The sequence below is a fragment of the Zootermopsis nevadensis genome, unplaced genomic scaffold, assembly GCF_977971745.1.
Source record: "Zootermopsis nevadensis isolate Lab colony 2312 unplaced genomic scaffold, Znev_1.0 Znev_ptg000030l, whole genome shotgun sequence".
Classification (NCBI taxonomy): domain Eukaryota; kingdom Metazoa; phylum Arthropoda; class Insecta; order Blattodea; family Termopsidae; genus Zootermopsis; species Zootermopsis nevadensis.
In genome coordinates, this window is record NW_028259162.1 from 5305553 (window position 1) to 5329996 (window position 24444).

At 38.1% G+C, this 24444-nt stretch overlaps 2 protein-coding genes and 1 non-coding gene across 11 annotated transcripts in view; 2 read left to right on the forward strand and 1 right to left on the reverse strand.

Moving 5' to 3' along the window:
* Window positions 1–354: 354 nt before the first annotated feature.
* Window positions 355–2491, reverse strand: LOC110834384 (cytochrome c). The gene is made up of 4 exons (XM_022073486.2): window positions 2383–2491; window positions 1923–1979; window positions 1706–1847; window positions 355–778 (listed from the first exon to the last, which is right to left on the reverse strand). Exons 2-4 carry the CDS (start codon window positions 1959–1961, stop codon window positions 633–635), a joined length of 327 nt encoding a protein of 108 aa, XP_021929178.1. The 5' UTR covers window positions 1962–1979; window positions 2383–2491; the 3' UTR covers window positions 355–632.
* A 202-nt stretch (window positions 2492–2693) lies between these two features.
* The window catches only part of LOC110834383 (uncharacterized), a 68114-nt gene continuing 46363 nt past the window's right edge, over window positions 2694–24444 (forward strand). For 2 of the 9 annotated variants that reach the window (XR_015537800.1, XM_087358502.1), the window contains exons 1-2: window positions 4017–4331; window positions 9521–9559. Coding sequence is in view for 2 of the 9 variants with exons in the window: in XM_087358502.1 (XP_087214628.1) it covers window positions 4284–4331; window positions 9521–9559 (87 nt within the window). In the remaining 7 variants the exon portion in view is untranslated. The other 7 variants (XR_015537799.1, XR_015537798.1, XR_015537801.1 and 4 more) reach the window with 7 other exon arrangements.
* On the forward strand, window positions 3726–3798 carry TRNAT-UGU (transfer RNA threonine (anticodon UGU)). The gene has a single exon. It is a non-coding gene; the product is annotated as a tRNA-Thr (tRNA).

Genomic DNA, 24444 nt, shown 5'->3' on the forward strand with positions numbered 1-24444 from the left:
TCAGTATTTGCAGAGTTTTGTAAATACTGAAGAAGATGGGATGGGGAAATGTGTGAACTGGTGTTCAGGGATGGCCAGCTGCAACTGAAAGGTAACAAAATGAATGGTATGATATTTTTACAATTATTCTCAAGCATATAAAGATAGTAGACATCTGAAAACTTTACTTTCACAGCCCTGTTTATTGTACATTAATATTTAATAACCCCAATGTTCAGATTGAAATTGGTTGCTCCGTGTCTTTTCCCATCTCAATCTTATCACCCTAATGTCTGGTGATGAGTGCAAGTTTACAGTATTTTCCATGTCCAGGTATGAGGTTTTATAGACAAAGAAAGCTTATAAACAAATGCATTTAATTTTTCAGTTTGTATTTATTGTAGATTTTTTATATCAACAAACAAATTCTTATATACCATGACACAAAAGAAATATTATATGATAGCCTGCTATAACAGTGTCCAGCACAGACAAACAGCCAAATAAGTTAAAAACTGTACACGAGAGTTTTTTTAATATGTCAAGGTTGTTTGAGGATGCACCAGTCTTCAAATCACTATAATCTAAACACCTAAGTTCTCATTTAGTCCACCTCCCAGGTGGAATCACTACAAATATAACTAATTGGAGATCTACTTTGTTGACTGTTCTAGATATGCAATCAAGTCTGCTCGTTCCTGTGGTTTCTTGATGCCAGCAAACACCATCTTTGTGCCAGGGATGTATTTCTTGGGGTTCTCCAGGTATATGAATAACGTGTCCTTATTCCAGGTGATACCTACACATGAAATATGTACAGAAATGAGTAATCCAATTCCACAACTCACCTTTTTCATCTGAAGTAATTAACACTGTTGTACTTTAATCTTCGTTTAAATTGAGTTATTGAGAGTCACCAGCACATGGAATAACTAGTGAACAGAATAAAAAGTTCCTAACTAGGCATATAAAGTCACAGAAAAAGTCAGCTATCTTTTGGCCTATGACTTCCTGTTCAAGGACCTATGACCACATATCACGGCAGATAAGTCCGCCTCAGTCATTAAGCCAAGGATAGTATTTCTGTTGGATAACTTCATTCTGTTCCCTGAATTTTCAGTGTTTGTTCCTTCATTCCTCCATTTTAATAGCTTAGACTTTTATACAGTAACCAGCTTTTAGTATTTTCATCAATCTACATACATCAAAGGCTGCCCGACTTCAGTCTCATGTCACATCTTCATACAAAGTGACGCCAGTATTACACAAAAGTTACTATTACTGGATTAGTTCTTAATAAGAGATTAAGTTAGGTTCTATAGTTTGCATCTTCAGGATACAGGATATTCTGCGAGCAAAAAATAATGTTGTGTGTCATTATACATTGCGCTTAACACCTCTTCACTTTTAAACATATTAATTAAATCACGTGTTGTACACACTGTGCTACTATACCTTCTTTTCTTCAAATAAAATTTGTACAAATTCTGTTGTAAGCAATTATCATGGTACAGCAATCTTCAAGCAACTCAATCAGATTCTTTACACTTGGCTCTAGGCCTATGTTTGATAATTCTGTAAGTTTAAGATATGTACACAGAAAACTAATTCTTGTTAAGAACTACACTTTGATCTCACATCACTTTACATGGTGCTGCTTACAAAACTTTCTGTATCATTAACAAATTACACCTGTTTACCCAAACTTAATGAATTCCTTGCATACCTTTGGCCTTGTTGGCATCTGTGTATGCAAAACCTGGTGACTGCCCAGTTTTTCGGCCAACTAGGCCATGCAGATTGGGACCAGTCTTGTGCTTGCCACCTGATTCTACAGTATGGCACTGGGCACATCTCTGAACAAACACCTGCAATAAAGAATGTTTGAATTATTAGACTTGTCACTCTTTACATTAATTTAAATCAATTATTCTGTGTCTTACCTTCTTCCCCTTTTCTGCATCACCGTCTGGCACTCCCATCTTTTTGAGCTTCTGAACCTGTGAAATGAAGAACCACTGCTGTAACACTATAAGTACTTCACGGCCTCGTGCTTTGCGTAACCTAGTATTACCTAAATGAATGTCCAAATAAGGCAAGGGTCAAACAGGGATTGCATAATCACGTCAGACTTTTAATAATATCCCTTTACATCAGTTTAAATCATTTTTTAGCCCTCTTTTTGATAGACTATGGTCACTAGGTCCGTTTGTTTCTAGGAATCTCATACTGTTTCTCGAAAAATCACACAACCTCCTCGTTTAAAAGTGGTGTAGGCTACATATACTTACAAACTACCTTGAAAACAAACAGTAATTTTAAAGACCAGAAACATGTTTGTTACTTTAACAAGAATATATTTTAAGTTAATTGAAAAAACTTTTATAATATAAGTAACATTACCCTACGAGCGTGACCTCTGAGCTTATCCTCGACGGAGAGCTGAATAAAAGACTGGGGCGTTAATCGATTACCACTCAAGTGGAATTGCAACGTTCGATATCTCGAAAAACAAAGGTAAAGATATCCCACTAGTATAATACCGGTACTTATCATTAATATAGTTGCTTTCTTAACATTTCACACGCATGTGGCTTCATAGTTTTAAATGTGATACTTTAACATACATTTCCAATTTATTTAGTACTATTACTTTTCCATTTAATGGCTTTGAATTTGACTTACATAGGTATTCTGCGATTGGCTGAGTAGATTACCACATTACTCCAGTCCAAGTGAAGTTTTATGGGCGAAAAGGTCTATGGAGTGGCTGTTTTAATATATCCATTAATATTTCTGAGATTTAATGAATTAAATTGGTGTTATGTAATCAGAATAGATGTATAGATAGAGGAACAAGAGTATTGGCTTCATCATTCGCTCAAGTCTAATGAACTTTCTAGGGAGGGTTTTGCTAGAGGTTAGCGTCAATAATCTCGTAATGCCTAAAGTAATTTTTAAAACGTGCCAAACGAGTCTATATTGAAAATCAGGAAATGTGAATGACAACATACATAGGTGTATTTTTACTTATCGGTTTACATGTCGTAACAGAACGGAAAAAATGGCAGAACACGAAACAAGAACAATATAACAGCATAATAACACTACGTCCAAGGGTTGTATTATTGTTGAAATTTCGTCGTGATATTTTGACGTAGTTGCACTAGATTACTGCAGTTCTACAAACGAAGTCACTATAAATATTATTTACCGTATTTTGAAGTGCTTTCATTTTTCCAACTCAGCGGAAGGTTAAGATGTATTAGATTTATTTAGTTTGATCTAATTTAATATATTTTGTCTTAGTACATTAAGCATTAGTAGAACTGGACTTTGCAAGAACTTGGGCGATTCGTGATGTGTGTGCGTGCTAAAGAGACTGAAGTACATGCCTTCTAAAATTGTTGTCAGAAATGTATTTTGGGAACGAATAGTTGTGTGTCTTCCAACTAATGGCACTTCCACAACATTCAACATGCAGAAATGCAAAATACAGAACTATAATTTTTATTTGGTAATATCGATTGTGTGGATGGGTACGGCATAAAAATGAACACTGCCCGAAGTTTATCGTTTCTCAGCTACATTCTTGTTGTCTTAATATTATGTTGTGATATCAAAAATAATTTGTATTCAGTTAACATACCGTCACTTATTGATTAATTTTGCTGTATTAGCATACAATTCTGCAATAGTACACTTACGTAGAATTATATACGCGAGGAGAATACCGCTTCTTTGCAGCCTCCATAGCTCAGTGGTTAGAGCACTGGTCTTGTAAACCAGGGGTCGGGAGTTCGATCCTCCCTGGGGGCTGACTTTTTTTTTACTTATTTGTACTTTCATAAATATGCATTCACTCCGAATATTCAAATTGATTGTTTTCTTTGAATATTTTTGCTCCTGCAAATATTCTTATGGTTTTCTTAATGTATGCGTAGTGTTGGACCAGGCAATAGATCGCGTTGTGTTCCGTACGCTATAGTGGCGGCATCAGCGAGCAATGCTTGAAGACAAGTGAACCAGCAGTGAGTTAATGTTCGTCTCACACGACAGATGACGCTGCATGCAGTCCTGTGCGTGGTACCTAAATAATGGATGGTTATTATCTCTCTCTGGTCTTCCGTGTGCTGCTTTTCCTTTCTTGGATTGGTTTAAATTCAGATCATTTCAGTATTAAATTCAGTGCAAGATTAATTATTACGTTATTTAACAAACAGGGGAGGGTGTGTTTAGAAGTGGTTGCGGACTTTTTCAAGATACCAGCCTGACAATATCGTCACACAAGTAGTGCATATGGCATGCTGTTACAGTATATTGCTGTCGCGAATATGAGAAATTGCTCAGAGGTATAAATAATTTTGACCAAGCGGAAAGCCTTTTTACACATTAACACAAAATGCACGCGGCCCTCGTCTTTGCATGACCTTGTTTTGTAGATTTACGGGATTGTGTGCTTTATGGGATAATATTTATAGATATGAATGTTTATTAGTTTAGATTTTCCTGTAATTCTTGAAGGCAATTTACTACGATTATGCAAATATATATTAAGATAAATATTTATTTACTTATTGCCCTTTACTCGTGAATGCTATTTTAGAATTTTATTCCAGTTCAGCAATTGTTTTTTTACATATACCATCTTTCGTTCGTCATATTTTTAAATTTCTAATTTCTGAATTTGTCGTCGGACGGCAGCACACTACATACGCTGTCATTCGGATTGTGTATTAGTAGTGAGGTGATGTGATTGACGTGTGCAATGTGACTAAAAGTAGTGTGTTCCATTTTTAGTCCACTTTTCAGAATTACAGACGTTTGTAAATACTGTCGTGTTCGTTAATGGTGAGTATTTGTTAGATTATTTGGTAAACATATATAGAAGTTAAGTTACAGAAATAAAGTGTTGCATTCGTTCTCTATTTGAATACGGCGTCTCCAGCCACGTTTTAAATAACGTGTAATGACTGAGGAATTGGGGTTCAGTGGCGAACTATATAATTTTAATAACGATAATTCTTCTTCTTTAATTTCAGGTTGTTAGAATAATATTTATGGAGTTCAAAGTTATAGTATGATTTGAAGCTTTCGCAGCGACTAAACTCAATAAAATCTCGGGCAATCAGCCGCGTCGAATGGTTACACGAAGAGACCGGTGTCCAGTGGAGATAGCTGGTTCCCGAAACGTTGGTCTCTTCGTGTAATCATTTGACGCGGCTGATTGCCCTAGGACATTTTATGTAGGACTTATATATATGCAAATAAATGACTGTTTTAGACCAACTGTGGAACTTGTGTCTCAAGCCATGCCGATATGACCATTAACGTTTGTGTGGAAGCTAAATCAAACTTAATTTATTTTTAAATATCGCTGGCTAATGTTTGTGTAGGAGAGGCCTTGCCTTGAGTCTCGAGTTATTTTAGCTTAACTCTGTGGAACAAAGTCAATCTTGGAAAGGTGATAGTTATTTTGCGAGCCAAGAAAGTGCCCAACTTTTTTAGAACCCGGAGATTCCTTACTGTGTTTACGAGAGCCAAATAATTCAGTCCAACCCCCCACTCTATCTATGATGTGTTTTAGTATATTTTGTCCTTCTGTGGCTAGATCTTCTCAATGATCTCTGCCCTTCACTATCGTCCGACCAAACCTCGTACGCATTTCTCTTACATGCCCTGTCCTCTCCAGATTGCATTGGTTTACCTCCGAATGCCCCAGCTTCTGTGCCTTTTAGTTACTGGAACATTAGCATTAGCGTACGAAAACATTTTGTAATTTCTTCTTTTACTCCAAGGGGAGTTGGCACAGCGGTAATCTGCTTTTTTGATAACCGAACTTTTCCTCCGACTTAAAAAAAATATCCCGAGTCAGTTGTAGCCAGTCCACACCAAGGATACAATATATGTCTATAATTCTTTTTAATATCATTCTATTCTTCCTTATTTATCTAGATATTCATAATGATCCTTTTTCATTTGGCTTATATCACGTTCAATTAATACGTGTTAATTACAATACTGTTGATAAAGATGCCGAACGCTGGACAGTCCCGTGGCACTTGTCCTCGTTGCAAGTGGAAGTGGTTAGGGTTTGCGGTTTGTTCTTGAGGAAGCAGTGTCAAATGACGTTCGTTCCTGCTGATTGACATAGCGATTGTTTAGCGTCCGCCATTCAGTGTTGTTTTAACATGGTTCGCGGTAGGAAGAAAAATAACTGCAGTCCGTTAAAGTTGCGGCTTGTCAGAGTGTTCAGTAATGGAGGAACGACGAGCTCCAGCCAGCCTTCCAGCCCCACCGTTCCTCAGAGGCACTCGTTCCATTCAACCAGTCTGGAGTCCCTGAGGTTCCCTTCCAGACCCCAGTAAGTGCGCAGTACGTCTGACTCAATTCCAGAGCAAACTGATTATTGTTCTTATCTGTTGTGAAAATATAACTTCATTTGCTCCGTCTTCTCGGTACTACTCTACATATGCTTAAGGTTTCTTTCGTACGTAACACGTAATGGTCCAGTCGTTAAAAAACCAAATAATGACTCAGAAATCGAATCTATATTTCTAAAACATGGTCTTACAAATTTTTAGGTTTGTACTCGGGATAGGGTGTACCCCTTCTGTTCTTACTTTTAAATTGCTGGTTTAAAAGCATAACATCGGAGAAAGCTCCAATATCCCAGTGTTATTAACAAGTTCTTTGAAAATCAGCCAGTTCGTTCAAAAGTTGTTACGACGACCTAAATCCTACATCAACAGATGTGCCGTGCTGTTTCGGAAAGCATTGATTTAACATAGCCAGTGGACCGTGACTGAAAGATGAGTGATTGATTATATGTTCAATGGAGCATTGTTACTATTATACTACTGCAGAGTGTTTTCATTTTTCTTTCTTTATTTGCGCGTTTTTAGCTGCTAGAGTATCACTATCACATGTTTGAACACGACCGCCCTCTCCCTTGTATTTTTAATACTGTGTATTTTAAAAATGAAAAACTAACCTTCAGTGGATCCCTGTGTTCAAATTTCGCCCCAATTTCAACCCATTAACATCATTACGTCCGTAACGGGACGTCGTATACCGCTGCGCTAACCCACTCGATGTTAATGTTGGTTAGTAGAATTGTGAGAAACCTTTCAGCTGGTTTGTAGGCCCCACTCTAGAAGTAAATATAAAATCAGTAGGTTATTAGGTAAAGAAGAGACAACACAACTTCTGGTTTAATTAATCCGCGTAGTATCAAATAAACTTTTGACTTGAAAATTACCTGTAATCAACGCTGGGGTTAGAGTTAATTTTTAAATTTTCTCGTACGTTTGCTTTAAAATCAACATATTTTGATGCTTCGTGAAAATAACACATCGTATTAAAGAAATATGCACAATGCAGGGCATTCACGAGATTAAGGACAGCAATTTTTGTTTAAAGCAGTTTTCCTTCTTTACCAGTCTTTATTGATTTAGCCTATAGTGATAGTTCATGTTATCCAAATCGAACTAATCACAAATATAACATATGGTTGTTAGTTAAGCCTCAAAACACGAACGTTGATAAAAATCTATTCACACTGCGAGGAGTTGTTACACAGGGGCAGGACCTACTCTCGTAGTTGAGCAATCAGGACTTCTGCTTCGTATCCCGGACGTTCTCAATGTTTACTGAGGGATTTAGTAATTTTTATTAGTTACTTTACATTAAAACGGTCACAGCCTCTTCCTTCCACATCTTTCCTAACTATACATTAGCAGCTATCGTCCCATTTGGCGTTTTATAACCTATGAAATTGGAGAAAGTTGTTAAATAAACACATAGGACGGACTAACGGACACTTAAACCTAATAGCTTTTTAAATATCGTCGCGAAATGAGTCTAAATCGGTTTATGTGATCATCGGTCTCGGTGAAATTTAATCAAATGAACCAACACGGCCTACAAATGCGTTGATGTAGTTACAGCTTGGATTTCCAAAGCTGCAGACAGCCGAACTTCTGTATTGCTAACAGGAAATTTTACTGAAATTTATTGTCTCTTCTGTCGTCTTCTTTTCTGTGTTTGTGTTCTGTTTCACTTTACTGCCTTCGAGTTAAAGCAGTGGATTTACATATATCAGTAAATCATGCAGTCGTTAAAACTAGATTGTACTGACTATTCTGAGATCTCAGTTTTATTCAATGAAGAATAGGTCATTAAAGAGTAAATATAAACTTTTACTAGACTACAAACACTGGTTACGATAAAAGGCCATTCTGCTGTTCAAATATTGAGGATGTTCTAATGACACTGTACAAAGAAATCCCGAAGGTCACAGGCCCCCCTGTCACATTTAGCTGTGGGCTGAGCGATCCGAATATGACCATATTTAGTGCGGTAATGTTTCGTGTTCAAACACACTCCGAGATGTCTGGGGCGATGCCGGAAAAGCACACGTAATTTAGTTAGAAAGGTCTTGTGGGGCATGCCATCATCATAATGCATTTATAACTTATATAACAAAATGTTTTTCCCCAATTGCGTTTCCGAAACTCCCCACCAAGTGAAAGCCTAGATAGGCTATCGGATTCTGGAAATTAAATTAACTGATCGCAAAATAATGTTATTATCGTGGATGCCTTTAAAAATCATAGTACGTTTATATCTCACATATCTCCAGAGAAAACGCGTCAGACTTGTCTTTCGGGAAGTTTCCGCTTAGAGTTACCAGTCAGGAGGTTTACAAATCCTACATTACATTTTTAGGTTTTCGCCGAGTAAACAGTTTTGTTCGTCTCACAAGGGAATGATCAGGTTGGAATTTTGATCGTCTACAGAGCCCATCTAGTAATGATTGTCCACAAAATTTTAGCTGCTGATACGCTGAGCAAAGGTGCAAAAAGATTCTCAGAATTGGAATGTTTATTTAAAATTCGCGCCACTGGCACTGTTGGGCAAGGCCGTGGTCTAGGCAACACGAAGTTTTCCTCCGGGAGCTTCCCCGGTTTCTCCGTGGCATCCCAACAATTACTCCATTCACACACAGAAGAAGGCAATGGCAAACCACTTCTGGATCATCTGCCAAGAACGTGTATGAACAGGTCCAAATCCGAGAAAAGGACGGAAGGATCCTGTTCATATGGACCTGTCCTCAGACAGAACACTAAATAAATAATAAATAAAATAAAAAATATAAGATAAATACTTGGGTTATTCTGAAAGGTTTTTAACAGCACAAAAGTATCTCGTCTACCACGCACTACTTTTACAAGCTATTCATAGCTGTTCTTTCCGATTGATACATATAATACTAATACAAAAAATGCCGACGAAAACTATGACCTAACAATTATTGTAACCGGGCATCCGACTTTAGTTTAGTTTTCTTAATTAATTTTGTTACAGAATGGAGCGCATTTCAGTTTATTCAGACAATTGACAAATAAGTTGTTTCCTCTTTACTTTTTAAATCTTCATGCGTTTTGTATATCAATGTCCCTTAGTTAAAATATCAGATATCAGAGTAAGTTGATTCGTTACTTCCTAATTCTGTATTGACTTCTCTCTTTGGTTATAGGAGCGACGGAAACCTGTCACTGGAACCATGCCTCGTAAGGTAAGTGCTTATTTGTTGTTTATTGTTTGGCAAAATGTAGGTTGTTTATCAGTACTGGAGAATCTTCGAGCATAATGTCTGAACAGAGCAACAGGATTCTGTGCAGTAGATTCCCCTTTTTCTGACTTCGGTTATCCGACATTCATTCCGTTTTATACGTCGTGCTTTGTCGGCTTTATCGACAATGAACCCAGCCTGTAGTGGAATGAATCACACTGTTTGTTCCACTTGCTTTCATAATTAGTAACTCTGGATTTTGAACACAAAATGTATTAATGGATTTCGTACAATTCTCATAATAAGCAGGGATTATTTCCCTGAACAGCATTGACCAATTGACTTTGTAATGAAGACGCTTTGTGTTTTTTTCCTCTAATTAAAAACTGGCTAAGTTTGGGAAGTGTTTGCTACCATTCACTAAAAAATCTTTTTTGTTTTAACTTGCATCTTCTTCAGTATTTACGGATTAGGTCTTTTGGCCTGTTCCAATGTATCGAGGCTCCCCCTTTATCTAGTAGCAAACGGATGCCACAGTGTTTTAGAAAGCATTTTGTATTCGTGATTGATTGTTCGTTCGTATATCAGCTTATAATGTTATTTATGGCATGATCGATTTAGAGGTGCGAGGTATGAGCGCCTGGCGTTTGACACTACAATGTCCAGACCGGCTCTGGATCCACTCAGCCTCCTATCCACGTATACTGTGGTTCTTTCGTGAAAGTATATCGACAAGAGTGTGAAGTTAATCACCGATCTCCACCACGTATCGAGATTAAGAATGCGTGGAGCTATACCTTCACTCTTCTATTCGTAAATCTGTTAAACATCAGGGGCAACTTTCTTTACCTTTCAGTAGACTTCGATGAGGAATCGGCTAAACTGTTCGTTGTTAAAATTAAGATTGCATCCTTGAAGCAGCGAATCGGTAGTTTCGAAAATATCAGCCTCTTATGAATGTTGCATTTGAACACGCGAAGGGCTATGAACTAATAAAGTGTAGTCGCACGTAGAGACATGAAACTGAAATATACCATTGGATGCATTAACACGAAATGTCATTTGGTTGTTGACCTGACCAGTTCGTTATGCACCTTGATTAGCCATTTTGTTCCCAACGAGAAGTACATGAAATGTACCGCTCCATCCCGCACGGACACACCGGGGTAAGTAAATATTATCACGCTTGTAATGCAAATGGATCTCCTGTTTGGAATTTTGGAAGCGTTTCCCGCCATATGTTCCGGGCGTTTACAGTTTGTGTCGAGAGTACGTATTACCGTGGAAACTAAACTGACTTTCCTTGTGGGGTGCATGGAGAATAAAAAGAAAATGTCCGGCGTTTCGTGTTATCAGACGCAGGTCATATAAGTAACCGGAAGTTCAAGCAAGAGTCGGGCGCGGCTTCCGTTGGCTTTGCAAGTGGCTCGATCGTAACATCACGTATCTAGGAATGGTACTGAAGCACGAAACATCGCAAGAGCAGCAGGAGAGGGCGAATTCACTCTGATTTTACGTTTCATATTGATTGATTATATTAATAAACCTGAGCTAGTTTATAAAGGGGTGTGCGGATTTTAGAAAGCTGTTGTGAATACTGTAATGAATGTTCTAGTGAAGTCCCGGAAGTTTCTTGACTAGCTGAGTGATAACTAGCTTCTTAAGAAGGCCTCTGCTCCATGCAGTTAGGTCCAAATTTCGTTAGAACTTTGTTCTAAAATAACCTGGAATCATTCTTCTTTCCTTTGAAAGAATGTCTCAAAAGTTACAGATTTCAGTGAGATTTACAATTTGTACTGCATACAAAATTTTGTACAATTAACCGTTTTTGAGAAAACCGATGAAGTTCAATTTTAGCTTCACGTAAAATGGCTGCATTATCGAACCGATATGAACAAATATTAATTTCGCACAACGTTTGTTGCAGATCGCTAATTCATTTCAGTTTGTCTTTAAGAGGTAACATGCGGACTCGGCTACCTCATTTTACACTTACGCTAAATAAAAATCCTAGGAATGATGATATACACGAATTTTATGTAAGTATATTTAAAAGTACATTTTCTACCTCAAAGGAAATAACATATCTTCATAACGAAGTTTATTTGGTTAATGCTGTTTAGAGAAATAATTCCCCAAATACTCTGTGGGAAAAGCTCAGAGTCATTAAATGTTAAGGTAGGTAGTGCATGTGTCACCAATGTGCTTCAAAGAATTAAAATCACGCACTGTGAATGAAATAAATCTGCTTTATATGAAATGAGAAAGATAAATTAAAGTCGATAGTAATTCACTAAATGTTCGTGTGGAGATTTCGTTGTCTGTAAACAGAGCCCACACATTTCAGATTCTGTAGATGTGAGCAGAAGAACGTTGTGATAATTTTATAGACGGGTGCTGTGAAACAACAGTAAAACAAAATGAAATGCCATTCACTTTTCGTACTGAAAGTTTAAAATGTCAGAGAATGATATTTGCAGCAATGGACTGGGGCATGGATCAATGATATCTGTAACTAGAACTTCAGAGCAGCGTCGCCTTTTTGCTTTCAGTTGTTTTATATCGAATTGTTTAGTTTCGAGTCTTGAATATGTTGCAGACAGTGCTAATGTGATTATGAAAGTGATATTTCGAATATTACTAATAAACCTTTGAGCTTACACAATTTCTTATTCTGACACCAAGGTTTCAGACGACTGGCCAGCTGCTAAGAACATAATATAAAATACAGCCTTAAAATTAAATCATAACCAGTTTCACCTCGGTCCTTACAAGACGACAATTTGAAGCCTGTCACTTCCTTCAGTTGTCTTCATTACAGCACACTGTCATTTGACCCTTAAAACAAATGGCTACTGTAATTCGTAGAATCATGCTGTGACATAACAGTAGGGTTTAATAGCTCCTTTCAGCAGCTGAGTTATATTTTGCCACATCAAATTGAGTTCACATAAAGGGGAACTGGCTTTGTCGGTGTTTTGAATCGAGGTTAATGATATTCACATGTAAGTCAAAATTAATCTTTGTGTCAGACAACTGTAGTCGTAATGTACTGACAACCAAGGTTCTGCATATGACACGTTGGTAGAAGTTTACCGACGTTTCAGAGGTACTTGCTACCTCAATCATCAGGGTACTAAAAGTGGTAACAATGACTTAACCTAGTTACAGTGTCAGCTTTACGCATGTTAACCTAATGTGACCTGACTACTACTTTCTGAAACATAGCAGTTGGAATGTCAGTGTCGAATGTTTTAATTTCCGTCCTTCTTATGATGTTATTGGGATAATAACATAAAAAAAGAGGTTTTCACGGCGGTGACAATAATGATGATGGTGATGATCTGGGATTTGGCGCCTTGTAGACTGGTCGGTATATGCTCAGTTTGAACCTCACTCCGTCATAATTGACCATTCCCAGAATCGTCATTTCAGCCCTGAAGATGGAGACAGTACGTTTTTCCGAAACGCTGGCATCTATCGACCAGTCCACACGTCGCCAAAAGCCACAAGAACATCATTATAATAGCCATGTTTTTTTTCTTCTGGGTAACTGAATCCAGCTTTTCACTTCTCCATAGCTGCATGCACCCACAGTTCACACTATTTTAAAATGGGAACCAATGCATTGTGTTAGAAACTCTTGGCCCAGTGTCGAAAATTTCTTGCGAGGTATTCTCTCTATTACACTTATTATAAATATTTTCTCTGCTGTGACGTAGTTTTACTTCACCTCGACTTTATCTTCAGTTTAAAAATATCCTTTTTTAAGTTATCTAATCAATAAATAGCTGATACGGTACACACGTATTGAGCTCCTGTAAATCGAATTTGAAGGGACTTGGAAACAGGCTTGCTTTCAGGGCTCCAAAGTGTGACATCCACAGAATTAACAAAGACTCTTTCCCAACTGTGCAGAGTAGTGTCGAATGGTAGGGTCATTGAGAGTGGTGAATTGCGAAGTCTGTGTAAGGTCACGGTCGATTTCAAGGTATTGTCCCAGAAAGTTCCTTGACATTCTGAGCAAAAGCATGAAAACTGTGTCAATAACTGAAAGTCGTAATGCTTCCCGGGAGTTCCAGCCTTTACACTGCGAGGACTTCCAGATATTATTATCATCCAGTTTCTTACATTTTTCTCCCGCATAATAAATATACTAATGTTATCTACATTTTAAAATAGATCTCGTTTTATTTTGGAATACACTATGTTCTATTGTGTGGGTCTATTATGAGACTGATCCCAGGGAGTATTTTGTTATCTGGGTTCGTACGGAGTAGGTGCCTCACGAAGTAATGTGTTCGTAAATTATTGTTTGGAGAGGATGAGTAAGTTATTATGATCCATTTTAAGGCACTATCTTTATATTTACCTTGAATGACTGGGTAAAGTAACGGAACACATGAAAACTAAACGTCACAAAGCAATGCTCCTAGATGTCTGTTGGAGTAGTGACGTTTATGTGGCAGAAATGATGGCATTCATTTCGGACACGCCCTTCAATAACAATGCGATGAGCACATCTCTCTTCCAGATTTAATGGATAACCTTGTAGCGCGCCATTGTTTTCCTCTGACGTGTATTAAGCTTGTGTTATGTGACTTACGAGGCGCGTGATGTCGTGAAAAACTGAAAGTCCGCTTCGAGTCTCGGAGGACTTGTTTCTCAATACTTAAAAGAAAATACTGGGGTGGAACCATAAACTAGACCCCATTTACATGACAGAAAAATGGGAATGTCTTTCCGGAGTGGGGAAGGAGACGCAGGTACTAAAGGAAACGAACTAAACCAGAAAAACCGTAGTAATTAGCGAATTGTTGTGTCAAAGTGGCTACATCGTCGTAACATTTTACCACAGATGATGTAAAGAATGTAGCGCCGTATGAAAACTGTAACACTTAAGAATGGAAACAAATTATTTGTAATAACTTTCACTCTTTGTACTTTTCCGTATTTTGCCAAGTAAAAATTTTTTTCGATCGATGGCTTGCGAACTTATGGGACACATTGTATATTCTGTTGGATGAACGTCGTTAAATAAACCATTGGGCGAAGGAACTCAACTGACCACAGCAACGTCAGCTGAAATGTTTCAATTTTAAATTTTTTTTAAATCAGTCTTGGAATCTCTGTTTTTCTGGGCATTTCACCGACTTTGGTTATTTTTTTCTCTCTCTTAAAGTGAACATAGTCGGCAGAACTTTTTAACGTATTTTTAAAGCTACTTAGGCGCTGTTCTTGTAAAAAAAACTGTTTTAAATCATGGTGGTCTTCATAAACTGTTTGCACGCCGTGCAGTTCTTAGATTAAAACATTGATGGAAACGATACATTACGTATGTAGGAAGGGTAGTCACAGATTCAATGTTGTGAATAAGACAGACGATGCGTTACGTAACAGTCACTTAAAATTACAAACAACTGTAATATAAACCTCTTTTTTACTTCCTTGTTACTATCCCTTAGTGCATTCATGCTGTTAAATAATCTCCATCATCTCTTCCGTTCCTCTCTTTATTTCTCCCCCGTCCATGTACACAGTATCTCTCGCTCCCATCAGACATGCTAAATAACTTCTACAGTCGTCTCTCTTTCGTAATTAATAATTCATAATGTCTTATGGGAAATGCGTGGTTTCTCGTTTCAGATGTTTTAATCCGTGTCCCTAAGTAATTGTGTATTTTAAAAAAGGAACAAACATTTCTGTTGAAATCTTTTCAAAATATAAAATGTTTCCACGTGTTTCTTCTTTTGGATTGAGTTTCAACAACAGCGATTTTGTCTTGAAGGCGAGAGGCACCAGAGCACGCAAACATTTGAAGTGATTCTGCTTTTTTTTAATGTGGACACGGAACACAAACTCCACTTTTCATTCAATTTCTTAAGGTTTTACTTTATGTTAGGTTTGTTGCATCCTAAATATAATTTTTTAGATTGGCATACACCGATTTTAACTACCCGAAGAAACTTCACAATCGTTTTGCTTGAAAGTTGGAAATTGAGTTAGTTCATTTTAAATAAATTGAGTTTGGCTGGTAAACGCAGACCTATTGGTTTCTTGACGTTCAAAATTTAAGGGGTGTCTTAAAAACAGCCCATATGATTGAATGTCCTTGCATTTTATCAACGTTTACTAGTTAAGTAACTAACGAACTGATAATCTAGCCAAGAAACTTCATGGTTCACAAACTTAATTATTCTGCTAAAGACTTTTCGGCTGTTCAAAAGGTTTTATCAAAATGAATCCAAATATTCATCACCGTTATAAAAATAAGGAGGTGAGTTGTACCCCAATATGGTGTATAAATATTTTACGCGTATTTTCTAAATGCTTTCTGTGACAGCATGAATACTTAGAAAATTAAAGTTCGGTAGAAAAATAGAGCGAGAACAAATAACCTTCAAAATTTTAAAGGCCTCTTCGGCAAACCCTTGGGCTGATATTGTCGTGACCTTGACATGACCTTCACAGAACCGTGACTTCAAACGGAAATGATTATGGCCATTCAGAAAACTACGGTTCGGCAGAAATAACCATCATAAAATTGACTTTGAATGACCTAGAAATTTTAACGGTCTCAAGTCGGCATACCCTCCGCTGACATCGGTGTCACATTCTAATGAATTCGATTTAAACTAAAATAATCTACAGAAAATTAATACACCCCTAAATAGAAACTTACCTTACGCAGCATAACATAACCTAACACAACACAAACATAAAGTAACATAATGCAACTTTAGGTTGGGTTAGGAAACGTATGCTTAGGAAGGATTAGGTTGCTAGATATTGGGTTTGGTTGGGTATATTGACCGGTATTACCCTAATAGTGTTAGTCGCTACGTTCGGCGTCCGTTTTATCGAGTGTTGTATCAATCCCGACACGTATGCCTTATGTTCCCAAAGTTCTGTTTGTTGTGACGCCTGGCGTCTCATTGCCAAAACCATGTCGCAAAGGTTCCCAAGACTTCTGTTGGTTTTATTTACTTTTCGAGATGTGCGTCCCTTCTCAAACCGCGTTGTAGTCAAGGTTAAGAAAATAGTGACGAGTGAAAGTTCATGGCAGACAAGGCAATATGGTGTCTTCCAGATGGAAAGTGTCGCACTTAAATATCCAGACAAAGAGAGATTCAAGTAAGCTACGTCAGGAACCAAAATTACCAACACTGTCATGCCAGGATGGTGACTGCATCAAACTTTGCTGTATTTTACAACTATAGGCTCAACTTGATCAGACTTGTTTAGTAATGCAGCAGCTGTGGAAGCCGTTGGCTTCGCCGTGTCTGTGCATATTTCAAGCTGATTTCGAAGGAGTTTGATGGCCTGAGCTCCCTTAGTATTTTTACGGTTATTAAATCAAGGATATTATGATGGGTGGGGTATGCAGTACTCATGGGGGCGATGAGACGGAAAACCTGAATAGAAGATACCGCTTACGAGACCTGGGTATGGTTGGGAGCGAAATGTCAAAGTGGGCTTTAGAAAAATGAGATTTGGAGGAGGAAAAGTGCTGGGATAGTATAAAATAGGCCACGATTTCTTTGTTCCACGTTGTGTCCACGTCTTTATTCGCAGTCATCCTACCATTCCATGCTATATAGGCTTCAACTTTTCGGTTGTACATGCAACGATAATTTCTAGAGTCAATCAAAAAATTATGTAACATCTTAGATTGACTTAGGCGAAACTGTGCGATTGCGTCTGGTAAATTTTACATAGTTATCATCTGTAGCCTCTGTAGCCTGATGCGTAAATTATGCTGAAATAAATTCCTAAATTGTGTAATTGTTAATTAATTTGTAGTTCTTGCTAGCTCAGGCATACTAATTGACGCCCATGAAAGGAAGTAATCTACTATAAAAATTTGTGATTCCTCGTTGTCGTCAATAAATTACGTCATCAACAATGTCAACAGATATTTGTTTACTCGCCATTGTTGTGGAACACAACAATGCCGAGTTCAACAACACAATGTAGAGTAAACAAATAACGCTTCACAACAAAGAAATCAAAATCTATCAACCCAGTTGCATTATCACTGCTCCAGAAGCAGCAAATCGCATTCTTGAATATTGACTGACAGTTGGCCTAAAACATCAGAAAAGTTAAAGAAGAAGTTATCAGGTATTTGAAGTACCAACTCCAACAACTCCTACAAGGTAAACTGATACTCATTCGATATATTACGATTACGAAAGTATTATTTAAACTGACTTTTGATCGATTTTAAGACGAAGATTTGCAGGGGTGGGGCTGGACGTAAGTAGTTGACTGAACAAGAACTGTTGGTCTCTGAACAGCGACGTAAAGAACTACAACATCAGACCTACTTAACAAGTAAAGAAAAGCGAAGGGAGATTTACATTGATAAACGTAGAAAATCTTATTCAGCAAGAACAGAAGAGCAAAAACAAACAAACGATGATTTGCAAGGGTGGGGTTGGACGTAGATAGATGACTGACCAAGAAAATTGGCCTCTGAACAGCGATGTATAGAACTAAAACATCAGACGTACTTAACAAATAAAGAAAGCGAAGGGAGACCTATATTGATAAACGCAGGAAAACGTATTTAACAAGAACACAAGAACAAAAAATCAGACGAAGATTTGAAAGGGTGGGGTTGGACGTAGATAGTTGACTGACCAAGAACTGTTGACCTCTGAACAGCGACGTGAAGAACTAAAACATCAGAACTATTTAACAAATGAAGGAAAGCGAAGTAAAACTTACATTGATAAAAGTAGAAAAACGTATTCAACAAAAACAGAAGGGAAAAAAATCAGACGAAGATTTGAAAGGGTGGTGTTTGACGTAAAAAGCTGACTGACCAAGAACAGTTGGCCTCTGAACAGCGACATAAAGAAGTAAAAAATCAGATTACAGGAAGTGCTCCGAATAAGACACTAAATTAACACCCTGAAGGGGGATAGTTTAGTGTCTTACTTAAGAATTTAAAACGCAACCAACGCCCTCGGAGGGGGGTTCATCAAGTATTTTAACCACCATTCGGGGGGTTGTTTAGTTTCTTACTCAAGGGTTAAAACACTTGAATGAGACACTAAACTAACCCTTCCGAAGGGGGTTAGTTTAGTGTCTTACTCAAGATTTTAAAACGCAACCCCCCCCCCAGTCAAGTGTTTAAACCCCCCATTCGGGGGGTTAGTTTAATTTCTTACTCAGGGGTTAAAACCCTTGAATGAGACACTAAACTAACCCCCCCCCCCGAAGGGGAGTTAGTTTAGCGTGTTACTTAAGATTTCAAAAAGCAAGCAACCCCCCAATTGTTTTAACCCTCAATTCGGGGCGGTTAGTTTAGTTTCTTACACAAGGTTGGTGGCGTTTTACAAACTTGACCAACCCTCCCTAGGAGCTCCGAAAGGAGCGCCCTGCTCTAGTTGTTAAAAAAATTTCCTAAAATTTCAGGTTATTTAGTCGTTCTGTTTGTGTGATTTACAAAATATATTTCATGCTGTTTACTATAGGCATACACAGGCCGGTGGTATTTAGTTTTGTTTCAAGATTCTCTTAGTGCTTTTAGGGCAAAAATATTTGAGAATCTCCTCTTTGTGACATTAGGAAGGAAGTATCAAATTTGGATTTCAAAACTCTGTGTTTGATGTAGTGCGCCGAAGCATTTCATACGTAAAGATTTCTCTAAATCAAATGGCCGACTTGCAGTTCCCGGGAACGGAGTGTGGTGACGTAACCATGTAATTACCATGGCGACGGGAAAACAGAGCCACTAGACTGTTCAGGAATGTCCCGAAATTATCATCAGTCTCCAAACGGTAGTCAAACATGGAAAGTAAATAAACGAAATCCTTTCGGTTTGATGAAGTTAACTGTTGATTACACGAAAGTCTGTCAATTTAGCTGTAGATATCAGCATAAGATGAGAACAAATTGTAGACTTGGTTTATTTAACGACTATTTTTCAACTGCTTACGTTATATAGCGTCGACTAGGAGGGGGATTAGAAACAGTGTAGAGGGAAGGATATGGAAGGAGGCGGTCACGATCTGTTTTAAGGTACTATCCCAGAATTTGTCTGGAGGAACTGAACGAAACACTTAGTCAACATAATCTGCCTCATCGTCCATTGTCACACTGAGGGTCATGGAAGTCTAACCACGACGCTTGGTATGAAACTGTAAAATCATCAGGTGAGGCAAAGAAAACCACGTGTTTTATGTTCTTAGGCAGCTGTGTGCGATGGCGTAATGTGAAGAATTATAGGGAAAACGTTTCGGCTCATCTTAGTGCTTAGCGATCAATTTCATAAAACATTGACAAAATTTTGTTAGTGAAATTTCTTTTACATCTGGTGTAATGGTTATATTGCCATGGCTCGGTCCTCTGAATCTCGTCTGTAAAAATGTGTACAAACCGTGAGACTGAGCTTGTTATTAAGGATTTGTAACTTATTGCGTAACCTGTTCCATACTCCACTTGTAGAGCTGCAAGTGAGAAAAATGGTCAGAGTTTGCAAAAATATTATTATTTCAGTTCCGTCAGTTACGAGTTCGAGCCACAGCCAGGGTCAAGATGTCTGTTTTCACCGCCTCTGGTGGCTTTATTAATCGCTAGCAATTTTTCACTCTGAGGGCCTGCTTCCGTACAGTTGAAAGTAATTTAGGCTAACCAGATTTGACTAATAATTCCATAGGGACGATATTCACCCACAAGTCCAGTGTTTGATGATGATAATAAACTTGTTTCCAGTGCTTCATTAGTTGTTGCCATTAATCGGAAATTTAAGTGTAGATTTTTCTCATGACCGCCATGTTTTTTTACGAGTGTATTATCTGACTCAATGTTGCATATATCACAAACATTTGTGACCACACCACATTTTAGGATTATGCATTAAATGACACTCTTTTCTCAAATTCTCACGCTGACTATGATAGTGATATTGATGATAGGAAATTGTACACTGCCAAGGTATTGTGGAATATACTAGCTTGATGTTTGTAACATATTTAATGAAAATCAGTTAATTGGCTGGAGGGACAGATATGTGGACACATGTGGGCATGGTGGTACAATAAGCCTGTGGGTTAATAGCACCAAAATTCCTACTGTTAATTAGACCGCAGACGTCCAATGGCTAGCTTTCGCTCATCAGACCGCCATCACAGCCCATTTTCAAAGAGGTATATCTATAAATGATTTAGGGGTCTATTACCGGTCAACAAACGCTTCCATTATCTACTTCATTATCTCACGCATGGCCCCGGGATGCTGTGGTTGCTTCCTGGCTGAGGAGGATGGCAGACCTCTGACTGTTGTCGTTGTTTGTTGCAAACTTTACAGTAGAGGTCCAGTGCGTCTCTGCTAGTATTTGCCCTCAGTCAGGGTTTAATTTACCCAGAAAGAAACTCATTAAAATCCACCACGTGATGTTTCGAGTACAAAATGAGATATCATCCAGTGTTTATAAGCGGACACACGCCTCTGTCTTCACATATCTTAATCTCAAAGAAACAAAACGATTATCGAATACTGTTCGCTAGAATTGTTAGATTGTTATGAAGTAAACATACAGCTCATTGCTACAGAATTACTGATAAAGTTCTTAGTAAAGACGCTAGATGTAGAATGGTTTACTTTTTTTAGGAATGCTACAATTGAGCATCTTTTAGAAGTACTTCCAAAAGACAGAGAGGAACCAGAAGGATAGTAGAAACAGAAAATACTTAATGGATTAGTGAAAAGCCCCGTTTAAATTCAGCGACTCTTTTTCACTTGTTTTAAACTGGTAGTTGAGGTTTTCTTAAAATTGATACTTAAATAAGCAGAATAATGATGGCATATCTCGTTTTGATCATGTAAAGGGCATGCAAAGCAACAAGAGTAGAAATCTGAAGTCTGTCGAAGCTCATTTCATGACCTACGTGACTGCCAACAACTTGGATAGGTCTGGGAATGTTGCCAACCTATCGCACCGTAATTCAAAATTGCGCAAGTCTAAAATTTGCCCATTTTTAGTTTTACAGTCGTGGTGGGGAAAAAGAGAGAGGGTGAAAGGTCAGGATCAATATACCAGTGTAGAGATCAGAATGAGTTACCTGTCTGACTATGAAATAGGGACACTCCTCTCTCAGCTGAGAGGTCGGTCCTGCGAAGGATCGATATCCCCCCTTCCAACACTTGTGTTGCGAGAACTGGGTCAGGCTTTCGACTGCGCACGGCCGTACTCCCGCCATCTGAAGTGCAAATCAATGCTGCCAACTCATTAATTTTCACGCTAGTGTCTGTTTTTTAATATAGTGAGGCTTTCTAAGATTCGATTGGTAAGTTATTTAATAAAAAACATGAGTGAGGCTGCTTACTTATTTTCCTTACTTCACTACAGTTTCCTTTCACGCCATTAAGTCCTCCTTCTCGAAGCTATGTGATCTATACGCAGCTCAGAATGCATCGTTAAATTAACCAAAAGATCGAAGCAAGGACGTTGCATACTAAACGAGAGAGAGTCCCAGTGGAATCTACAGAAATCAATTTTTGGAGATGTTTACAACTGGCAAACCATTACAGATATTTTGTGTGTCAGCATGGATATACTAACTACAATTTTGTAATCACTGGCGTGGAATAACCAAGAAGAGCAGATGTCGCGTTCAATACTCGAACCGGGTACAACTCAACCGCTTTATCGTTTCAGCCAGCTTGCTGGATATAACCTCTTTGTCTTTTGCACTGGACCTCCTGGTTGAGTGATCTGGACTTCCGCCTCGAGGTCATGGCTTCGTAAAAACGCTCAGAGACCGTCTGTCCTGTCAAGGTTTTTCGTGGTATTATGCAGTCCATCCAAGCAAATTCCGTGGTAGTACCTTGAAAGGGACCCAAAACTTCCGGACTCATCTTTCACGAAAGTGGCTGTTTTATTATTCGTTGCAACATGTCTTCTGGTCGAAGTTTACCGACATTTTGGAGGTTTTTGCTGCCCCCAGTACCAGAGTGATGGGTAAATTAACATTCGATTGTATATTCAGTTGAAAAAGTGTCGTTAAATAAACCACTTTCTATCACGAACGCCACTGAATCCAACACACGTTGCTGATAATATTACGTAGAAGCTATTGAATTTTAATTAGCGGTGTAATGCAAATATTTTGATGGTGTTGGCACCACTGCTCTAGCTCCTGTGAGTATAGCTAAATTGTACAGCAGACCTGGTTGCAACCAGTATCAGCTGGAAGGCAGGCTTCAGTGTCAATAGCGAAGCTGCGTGAAGAAGAACAGGGAAGCTGCTATTTGCGGGAAGTACAAAGTGAGCATTCTTTCAGTCTTCAGATTCAAATTTTATTGAATGTTGGTAAAGTAGTGTGATGTGTTAATTCAGTTGCCTTTGGTTTATGCCGCAAGTGAACTCATACAGGCATCAGGTATAGAAAACAGCTGAGTTTGGTTACATAATGTACGTCGATTGCATTTTAATAACATACGAAAAAGATGCAGTTCTACTGCATTGCAGAGCATGACAGTCTCGTCGGGAAGAAGGGAAATGCTTCTCATTTCGATATTACGATTGTGCTGTTGGAAATTATAAGTAATCGAGGTGATGGTATTGGTATCTGATACATTTGTGTTGCTTTTCGAAGTTGTATCTGCGTGTAGCAAAAATATAATTACGTAGGTGTTAAAAGTGTCGATAAATACTCGTCTTGTAATTTTTTGAACGTACTTATATATTTATACTGTGTAATTTTTTTAAAAAAGTACCAAACTTTGGGTGTAATGGGAAAGTAACTTGAACTGGTAATTAAACAGGACATTTGTTTTCATAGAACACATGCCAAAAATAAATTACCTTCTCGTGTTCCGAGACAGCCAAGTGCCGGGTTAGAAAAGAAGCCCCCATCTTGGAACCGATGGTGTGATAATGTTCTGTTTGGTCAGGGATATCGCACATCTCATGGGATGCTGATAGATGAGCCCAGGGCAGTGGTGAAAAGCCAAAGCCAAATCTGCTTAGAGTCAATTCGTTTACCACGAATCAGAACCAGTCCAACTGGAACTTTTTAACGTAATTCTTTCGAAATTAATGGTATGGAGGGAACAGACTATTTGGAAGACGTCAGAATTGACGAAACGTACGTATGTATTAAATTTGAGCCAAGATATGGGATGTGAACTGTATTATCCGTTTTATGATGAGGTCAAGCGGCGAGCTGCTGTGAACACGGCGATGAACCTTAGAAAGCAAGAAATTTCTTAACTAGATGAATGACTTTCTCAGTATTGATTGTGCTCTTTGGATTATGAGGATGAGGTGGGCGAAACATATAACACGCATGGAAGGGATAAGAAGTTTATATAAAATGTTAGTATGAGTCATCTGCGAAAGTACTAAACTGTTTTCCGCGATATTTGGTATTGGAAGTGTTTACATTAAAAGATGTGGATGCAATTTAATTTCGGTTCATATAGGTCCAATATATTACATAAAACTGACATCGAGGTTTATCGTTTCTAAAAAAGAACCCTGCTTTTCATGCAGACATTTGATGGAAAGGAAGTAAACAAGGTTTACGGCAAGATTTTGGCTTGTAAATTTTATTTTAAACGTTGCTGGATGTGATGACTATTTAATGAAACACACGTAAGAAAGGTTTCTGATCCAGTTCAATGCGGTAACCATAATGCTTAGCAGCTTTGCAACATTCGATTAGTTTCTGCAGCAAGTGAACGTCAGGCCAATGGACTATACAAAACTGCAAATACTGAGAGGAAAATGTGTGTAGGCCTACTCTACTGAAATTCTCCTTTAGCTCTTGATATTATACTACAGTTGTTACAATTGTCGACTGTCTGCTGCTAGATCAGTCATAGGCTGTCATATGATCCAATCAACAAATTCAAGGTACGTGGGGGGGGGG